The 8636-nt window shown below is 34.8% G+C and overlaps 1 protein-coding gene across 1 annotated transcript; it reads right to left on the bottom strand.

Moving 5' to 3' along the window:
- Positions 1-3502: 3502 nt before the first annotated feature.
- LOC101493893 (BTB/POZ domain-containing protein At5g66560) lies at positions 3503-6840 on the bottom strand. Its single transcript, XM_004509142.4, has 4 exons — positions 6141-6840; positions 5968-6037; positions 4585-5829; positions 3503-4497 (listed from the first exon to the last, which is right to left on the bottom strand). Exons 1-4 carry the CDS (start codon positions 6179-6181, stop codon positions 3913-3915), a joined length of 1941 nt encoding a protein of 646 aa, XP_004509199.1. The 5' UTR covers positions 6182-6840; the 3' UTR covers positions 3503-3912.
- Positions 6841-8636: the final 1796 nt, after the last annotated feature.

Here is an 8636-nt window from a genome sequence, read left to right as displayed (position 1 = left end):
CAGGAATGCATGTGCCTGCATTTGATAGGATGCATCTCATCCTTTCAAACAAGGTTCTATTCATCCTTTCAGCCAGACTATTTTGCTAAGGTGTGTGTCTTACAGTCCTCTCCATGTTCACACCATGAGTTTTGCAAAAACTAGTGAACTCATCACTGCAAAATTCAAGACCATTGTTTTTCCTTAAGGTCTTAATCTTCTTATCAGTTCTGTTTTGAACCATAGATTTCCAGTCTTTAAATGTTTTGAATGCGTCATCCTTACTTTTCAACAAATAAATACATACTTTTATACTATAATCATCAAGAAATATAATGAAATACTTGTTACCTCCAAGTGAAGCAATCTTTGCAAGGCCCCATATATCATTGTGAACATATTCCATAATTTCTTTTAAGCAATGTTTCTTTGTAGAGCACTCGACCCTATGCATCTTTCCATACACACAATGCTCACAAAAATCAAGATCACTAATCTTGTCCCCACATAACATGTTTTGTCTGTCCAGAACTTGCATTCCCCTTAGACTTACATGTCCCAACCTATGATGCCACATCCTGGCTTTGCTTGATGTTTGTATCACCATTGTTGCTATTCTTGTCACTGCTTGACCATTGAGAATGCAGGTACCATGATCCCTTGTTCCCTTCATGATTACCAATGATCCTTTTATGACTTTTAGAGTGTCTTTCTCTGCTTTGTATGAACAGTCGGCTTATTCCAGTATTCCTATAGAAATTACGTTCCTCTTTGGCTCTGGAACATACTGACCTTTGACAAAATCTTCATGGTTCCATCTTCTAGCTTTAGCTTGATTTAACCAATTCCAACAACCTTGTAGGCTGGTTTGTTCCCCATAATCACCTTATCTCCATCAATTTCTTTGTAATCAAGAAACCAATCTCTATATGAGGTCATGTGAAATGAACACCCTGAGTCAAGCACCCAGTCATCATCCACGATTTCATTTGAATTTGCCATAAAAACTTATGTACTTTCATAACCTTCAGATGTTATAGATGCATTTCCATAATCATCATCACAATTTGATATTTTCTTTCCTTTCCAATCTGATCATTCTTTCTTGAAATCCCCTCTTTCTTGCATATGAAACACTTCATTTTAGACTTGTTATTTTTTCTTTATTCTCGAATTTATTCTTCTGTTTTTTATTCTTCTTCCCTGCCTTGGCTTTGACAAAAAATTCCTCAGCATTACTTTCTTATTTCCCATCTGACTTTCTCTTCAATTCTTTAGAGATTAGTGCAACTTGTACTTCTTCTAATGATAAAGAATTTCAACCATAAAGAAGTGTATCATACATATTTTCAAGAGAGCTTGGTAATGAATTTATCAACAATAGGGCATGATCCTTATCATCCAATTTTACATCAATATTTTCAAGATCTAATATAATCTTATTAAACTCATCCATATGATATTCAATTGACCCCCAAGTTGCATCTTAAAAGTATACATCTTTTGTTTTAAGTGCAAATGACTCGTTAATGATTTTGTCATGTATAAAGATTCTACTTTGAGCCAAATACCTGTTGTACATGTCTCCATTGACACTTCTCTCATAATCTTATCTTCGAGACTCAAGATTAAAACATTATGAGCCTTGTTCCTGATATTATTCTTCTCCTTTTTTAGTAGTGTGGATGCAATGTCTTTCTCTCCTCCCAATGCTTCTGTCAAGCCTTGATGAACCAACAACGCTTTCATCTTTAGACGTTACAATCCAAAATCATTCTTCTCATCGAAATTTTCAAGTATATACTTTGTTGATGCCATCTTTTCTTTGAATATAATTCGCTCGTGCTCTTGATACCAATTGTTGTTAAAAACGGAGATCAATCAGTTAATAAACCAAGAATGTTCTTGGTTTCATATCAGAGACTGATTGAAAATAAAATGGAGATTGATCAGTACCTAAACCAAGAATGTTCTTGGTTTCTGTAGAACGCAGAATGATCAGACTGTAAAACGGAGAACATTATCTGTTTTTTGCCAAACAAAATTTAAGCCTTTTAATTCTAAAATGAACACACACAACTGTTAACCCAATTTAGAGATGAACCCCTACGTCTGAGGGACTGGATCCGACTTGAATTATCACTATTATGAGATGAAAATGTTTACAACTTTCTTGAAGTTTTCTGTTGTCAATTTTCTGCACAATTAAAACTACAACTTGCTTCTATATTTATTTCTCTTGTTTTAGCTTATATACAAGTTGTTTACAGTTTAAGAGTAACAAACAAAATAGTTACAACTAACTAACTGAAAACTAACTACCTAAAACTAACTATATCTTCAAAGTCTTCTAATTGAGTACCACATATAACAACTTTAATACTAATTGCACCATTCCAATTTTTTTGACAAAAATATAAAATTTCATTCAAATGCGAATAAAAATATACAATTAAACTGAATATGATTTATGACATTTCTCATCTATATTTTGAGAACAAACCTAATAATTAAAATGGTCAAAAATATGATCAAACTAATTTCTAAGATAAAAAATAATGTAAAATTCACAATATTTAATCTTATCCATCTACGAAAAAATATTTATTGACATTCGCTCATATCGGCTATAGATAGTCACTGACATGATTAATTCAACTATGTGTTGCCAAAACGTTTGTAAAGCTAAGATAGTTCTAAATTTGGTGATAGCATTTATAATTTCCTTATTCAAAATACAATACCGACAAAATCAAGTCATTTGCTTTTTGTGTATCCACACTTAAACGATAAAACAAATAATGTCACACTATATTATCGCACTCAAACATAATAGAATTTTATTTTTTCGAGACGAGTCAGCACAACACCAATATTAAAAACCAAAAATTATGAGTCGAATTTTCATTGTAGAGCTCTTGCACCATTCAATTTGAGTTGTTATTAATAGTATCGTTCCATCGTCTTGAAACCTTTTTAACAATTTTATTATTATTTGATAAGGAGTTTGTCATTCCAAAATATTCTTATGTTATTATCATCCATGTCACTCCCACTCCTATCATCAAACAAGTTATCTAGTTTCCACTCCTTTGTAATTGGATTAAGTGAAACACATATGACACACCTACATAATATGAACTGATTGACCAGTTTTGCCACCCTACATAATATGAGCTAGAGGAAGTAAATGACTACTCAACTTGAGATGAAAGCTCTAAACCTCAAACGCATATAATGAAGATGGCTTAAGAACTCGGAGCATATGAAAAATTATTCTTCTTCCTACTCCCTAAACCAATCACAGAAAGGCTATTGTTGCTCAACAAAGATACTCTATAATGAAACAATGCAATAATGACTCCAACATGAAACTCATAAAGTGTAGAAACCTTTGTAACTGTTTATGCGGATGATGGTCACGAGTACTTTCAGTTTAGAAAAAACACTTTAATGTAATCACCTCTTCTATCTTTTATCTTTTATTAGAAGCAATAATGAGTGTGCGCTTGAGTACGGTTAATAATCACATAAACTTGAAAGAAAAAGTATCTGGAACTTCCATTACCTATTTTGCTGTCTCCAGCATGCCACCCACTATCATCCATATTCTATAATTTCATGTCTTGTGCTTCTCAGCACATCACCGTCACTTCAATATCCCGGGTCACCTCAACATTTCAAACCCAGTCCTCCCAATAATTGCCGCATACGAGTCAAACACTCCCTTACTTACCATAGGGGTTAACAATAACAACGTAATTACTTTTACTAGTCGAACACTATCCAACTTGTAAAATGGTAATTGGCTATGAATTAAAATTTATAAAGATTAAGAAAAAAAAATGAAAAATTACAATTGGGACCCGTATCAACTTTACTCCACCAACTACAACAACAATCCTCACGTGAAGGGTAAATTGAGCGTAATGCTTATTCATGATGAGGATGCTGCTGCTGCGGGTTACGATGGCGTCCCTTGCGCGTATCAACAACCGCTGATTCATGCGAATCACAAACCTGAGTTTTAAACTTACAACCAAGCTTCCGTCCGAGCGACGCCCTCCATCCACCGCCGTTTGCGGCGGGTTTTTCAATCTTCTCAATCACTCTCTTCATCGAGGAACACTCACGTTCCAACTGATGCACCCGCGTCCTCATGCTATCCATATCCAAACGCAGCACCTGATTCTCCCTCACCGCTACACGCCACGTGCTGCTCCCTTCTTGCACGTGCTCTGAAACTAACCCTAACTGTAAATTTCCCCCTCCATTTTCCTCTTCGCGATCTAGCGCAGCCGAGTTACGCCCTGTTTCCGCACCCGTCTCCGCTGCCATCAGTGTCTCTGCAATGGCGTGACGTAGCTGAAGTTGCTCGAAGAAAAGCACTTGAACCACCGCGCGCAGTGGAAGTCTCTCGTTCTGTGCCGCGTGTGTGCACGCTTCTAGTGTTAGTTTCTGACAGTCGAGTAATCCGCAAATTTTCTCCCTCTCCGATTCCGAAACCCATGGATGTGCCTGTAATTCAGTAATTTTAATTTATAGTATGAAAAAACGGTTTCTAAAAATGCGAAATAAAAATTAGTAACGGAAGTTGATTGATACCTTGAGATAAACATCAACAGCGCGGTAGAGACCGTCGTCGAAGAGTCTTGCCTGATCCGGAAGAGAGATTGCGAAATTGTAGAATCTCTCTGGCTTAAGATTCGCATCCGAAGCTATTTCGGATAAATATCCGTCGATGAGTTTTCCGACGAGCATCATCGCCGGTGAACTCGTCGCGGCGTCACTCACTTCAACTGTTGCGTCGGCGACGGCGTTTCTTGCTTCGAAGCTATTTAGAAAATAAACTAAAATCCTTTCAACGCAATCAACGTCGTAAAGTGTTTCGTTCAGATAGGAGTAGCTCGGAACTAGAAGATCATCGAGTGTGGCTTCTTCAAGCTGTAACCCTATCTTCTTCTCTAAAACGTTTCTACATGCTTCCGAAGCGTTCAATATGTTCGCGGTTCGTAGCAATCCGAACAGAAACCTCGTCGCCGTAGAAGAATTCAAATTCTTCTCCGGTGGAAGATTCGAAACCAAAGTTTCCAGAATCTCTTTCTGTTCTGTCTCTGATGACACCGACGACGGTAACGGTTTCCGACTCGATCTCGAAACACCGGGAATGTACTTCTTTGCGTAATACATTACACAAGTCTCGATAATTTCAGGATTAATCTCCGCGTCTCTCATCGCGAGAATCAATCTCTTGAACAGAGGCAAACGCAGAAGCGCCAGATCTTCAAACCAGGACTCTCCGGCGGCGGTTCTCCTCCCGGCGGAATCAATTCCATTCCAAAGGATCTGTTTAGATGCGGAAGCAACGGCGTCGCTCACCGGCCAACCAAACAACGCAGGATCCGCCGAAGAAGCTCTGGAGATAACGGAATCGATGCACCTCTCCGTGATTCCCAATTCGTCCGCCATAGGCATCAATCGCTCGCAGGTTTTTAGGGTTTTGATGGAGTCACCAATGCTATTGAAAACATGCTGAGAGAAAAACCTCTCCGTTTTGGAAATGAGATTATCCTCAGAGTATTCTTCTGTCATTTCGAGAAACTCGCCTGCGCAACGGAGTGAAGCTACATTGGAAGGTGATAGTTCCATTTTAACGCCGTAACAGAATTTAGCCGCCATCTCGAATGCTTCAGAGCCGCCGGGGAAACTCGTGAACGTCACGTGACACTGTTCTTCCACGATTTCGTCTTCGTCTTCATCTTCCTGTGGGACTGTGGAGTTTGTAGCTGCTTCTGCTTCTTGCTGGGTTATAAGGTTGTGAAGCTTTTGGCTTTTTGACATCAACGGAAACTGAAAATGGGTATTGCAGACAAATTTCAGTGACACGTTGTTGCTACTTTAATTGGAAAAAAACCAAAATTTGTGTGTTGGTTGGTGTGTTTGCTGAATGAGCAAAATGAATACTTTTGTGTATATTGTGAAGCTTACCTTGTGAAGATGAAAGGTCATGTCATCCACTTCAACCACAATGTCACTTGGCAACCCAGTTGTGCAGAACCTGCAAATGTCGTTGTGATTATGAATTTTGTGAGTTAAAAAATAATAATTTGATGTAGAAATTGGATGTATATAAAGTTCAAAGGTGAAGCTTTTCAACTAACCATGCTTGCCCTTTGGAGCTGGGTTTTTCTGCAGATGACATTTTGCTGTGTAAGTTATTGTATATATGATGATATGGTTCTTTCACTAAGAATCTCAATATAGGTTACTGGAAAGTCAGATCCATGAATATCACTAGGATAGGAAAAATTTCAGTTTGAACTGGAGACACTGAAAATATTGTAACTGGGAGATATTAGTGGGGGTACCCAGAATGGTGATAGTCTTTGCAGAGTATGAAATAGACTTGACTTGTACTCAAGCAGTGCAATACCAATTAGAAAAAGATGATGATGGAAGAGGGAGAATGAAAGAAATTGTTTGTTTGTGCTTTATGTTGAGGTTTTTATGATAGAAAACAAAGGATGAAATGAAAGTTAAGGAAAAGTGAAGTAGTAATATTATTAAAAGCGGTAAAATAGAATGGAATCCACAAACTCAAAGAGGACAAATGGACCTTGATCAAAATTCCTAAAAAGGGGATCAAATTGGAAACGTTTTTCCTTACTTTACTTTACCAAACCTTATTTTCTTTTTTCTTTTCTATGAATCAATATTAGAATCTCATTCCCACCTACTATTATTTCTCTCTCACCCAAGAGGGCAAATTAGTTTCAACAATAGGAAGGTGCCTTTGATGAGTTTTCTTCTTTAAACCCTTGAAAAGCCAATAATCACCTATTAGCCCATATGTCATTGCTTGCCAACCAGTTTCTTACACTTGCGTAAATGATGGAATATTTTATAAATTGAATTTTCATTTCCTGATTGACTTGCTTGCTTTGTTTAATTTATTACATCAATTATCCTTATAGTACACTGAATGGGTGAGATACTATCTCACTTAAGCTTGTTCACCAATGTAACATAATGTAATTATTAATGATAATTGGGAGTCAATATAATTATCTTATATAAGTATTTGACTGGCCCTAAATTCCATATTTTGTTGGGATTCAATTCAAATTTTGAAGTGTAGAATTTCAATGTATGGAAAAATGGAATGAATATTTTAAGATTTTTAAATTTGACCATTAAAACTTGCACATTCAATTTAGAATAACGAATTAGAAATTTCTAGAAGTTATTGGAATTGTAGAATATTAATCTTTTTTTAGATGAAGTCAAATTCTCTATCCTATAAATAGAAAAATTGGTGAAGAGGTGAAATATCCCCAAATTTCTCTATCTTAGTGAGAGGAGTGTGGGTAGTTATTTGTTGTGTAAAATATTGGTGTTATTATTAGTTGTAACTCTTTAATGTGAGAGAGTATTGTAAGATAATATAAATATTGAGTTGAATTACAAATCATTTTAATCTTATTTGAGAATATAGATGAATTATGTTTAAATGTTCTCATAGATGTAGATAAGAGATGTCGAATCACATAAATCTCTGTATTCTCTATTTTTTTTTTTTTTTGTGGTTTACTCTTGTATTTATCAAATATCTATGAACGTGTGAGTTAATAGTTGAGGTATGCGGATTTTCCATAACATATTTAAAGCTGGAGGAAGTATTAATTTATGTGATTAGCAATGTACATATTTCATGTTGTCTCTCATTAGCAGGGAATAAATCACAATAGCAGTGTTTGAAAATGAGATATCTGGATGAACAGAGCAAGATCTTTATTAATTATTAGTGGTTAGATGTAGATAAATGGATTAAAATTTGCCACTTTTAATTCAAGAGGGTATACATATAGGCATAAGCAGGACATGGTATATTAAAGAAAGTTGTCTGAAATGAATCACTAAATCACTCCTATATAGATTTTATAGTTTTCAAATTTTTGAAGTTTTCAGCTTTGGTCCCCCTTTTTTCTTTTTTTTTTGAAATATACTCACTTGAGAAATATTTATTTAAACACAACTATAAATCAATAGTATTTAAATATACTCACATGACTGAAAAAAATAAAAATAATTTAATCACATTATTTAACTAACTTTTCTTTTAAATTTTTTTCCATTTATGTGTATGTATTTAATTTTTTTTTTTGTTTTAGAAGAAATATATCAACTCGAGAAATATTTATTTAAACACAACTATAAATCAATAGTATTTAAATATACTCACATGAATAAAAAAATAATTTAATCACGTTATTTAATTAACTTTTATTTTAATTTTTTTTCCATTTATGTGTATGTGTTAAAAAACAATTTGTCTTAAAAAAAAAATACACATAATTAACTCACACAATTTAAATTTAAAATAAAACATTATATTAACAATATTGATATTTGAAAATTAAATTAAAACTTAAGAACTGTTCAAATATTATTGTTGATTTTGAATTGTGTCTAAACAAATATTTTTCCCTGTAGAACAAAGATTTTTTTTAAGAAACAAAGGAGTAACCTCATTTATGTTGGCATATCTACCCTCATTACTCTTCCATTAGAATTTATTGGTGCCTTTAATGAATAGACAGCTATTGTAGGGTACACATTATTCCAATCACAAGTTCAAAATGAATTGGTGTTTTTAA

This window comes from Cicer arietinum, chromosome 7 (assembly GCF_000331145.2).
Source record: "Cicer arietinum cultivar CDC Frontier isolate Library 1 chromosome 7, Cicar.CDCFrontier_v2.0, whole genome shotgun sequence".
NCBI classification, from domain to species: Eukaryota; Viridiplantae; Streptophyta; class Magnoliopsida; order Fabales; family Fabaceae; genus Cicer; species Cicer arietinum.
The sequence above is the reverse complement of the archived record's forward strand: the minus strand, read 5'-3'. Positions and strand labels throughout refer to the sequence as shown.

What these genes read in the sequence shown, in the direction of transcription:
- LOC101493893 (XM_004509142.4), bottom strand. Translation starts at nt 6,181, where the DNA reads ATGTCATCTGCAGAAAAACCCAGCTCCAAAGGGCAAGCATG. An exon ending in AGCTCCAAAGGGCAAGCATG is followed by an intron (nt 6,038 to 6,140) that starts GTTAGTTGAAAA and finishes CGACATTTGCAG; the next exon opens with GTTCTGCACAACTGGGTTGC. An exon ending in TGACCTTTCATCTTCACAAG is followed by an intron (nt 5,830 to 5,967) that starts GTAAGCTTCACA and finishes ACCCATTTTCAG; the next exon opens with TTTCCGTTGATGTCAAAAAG.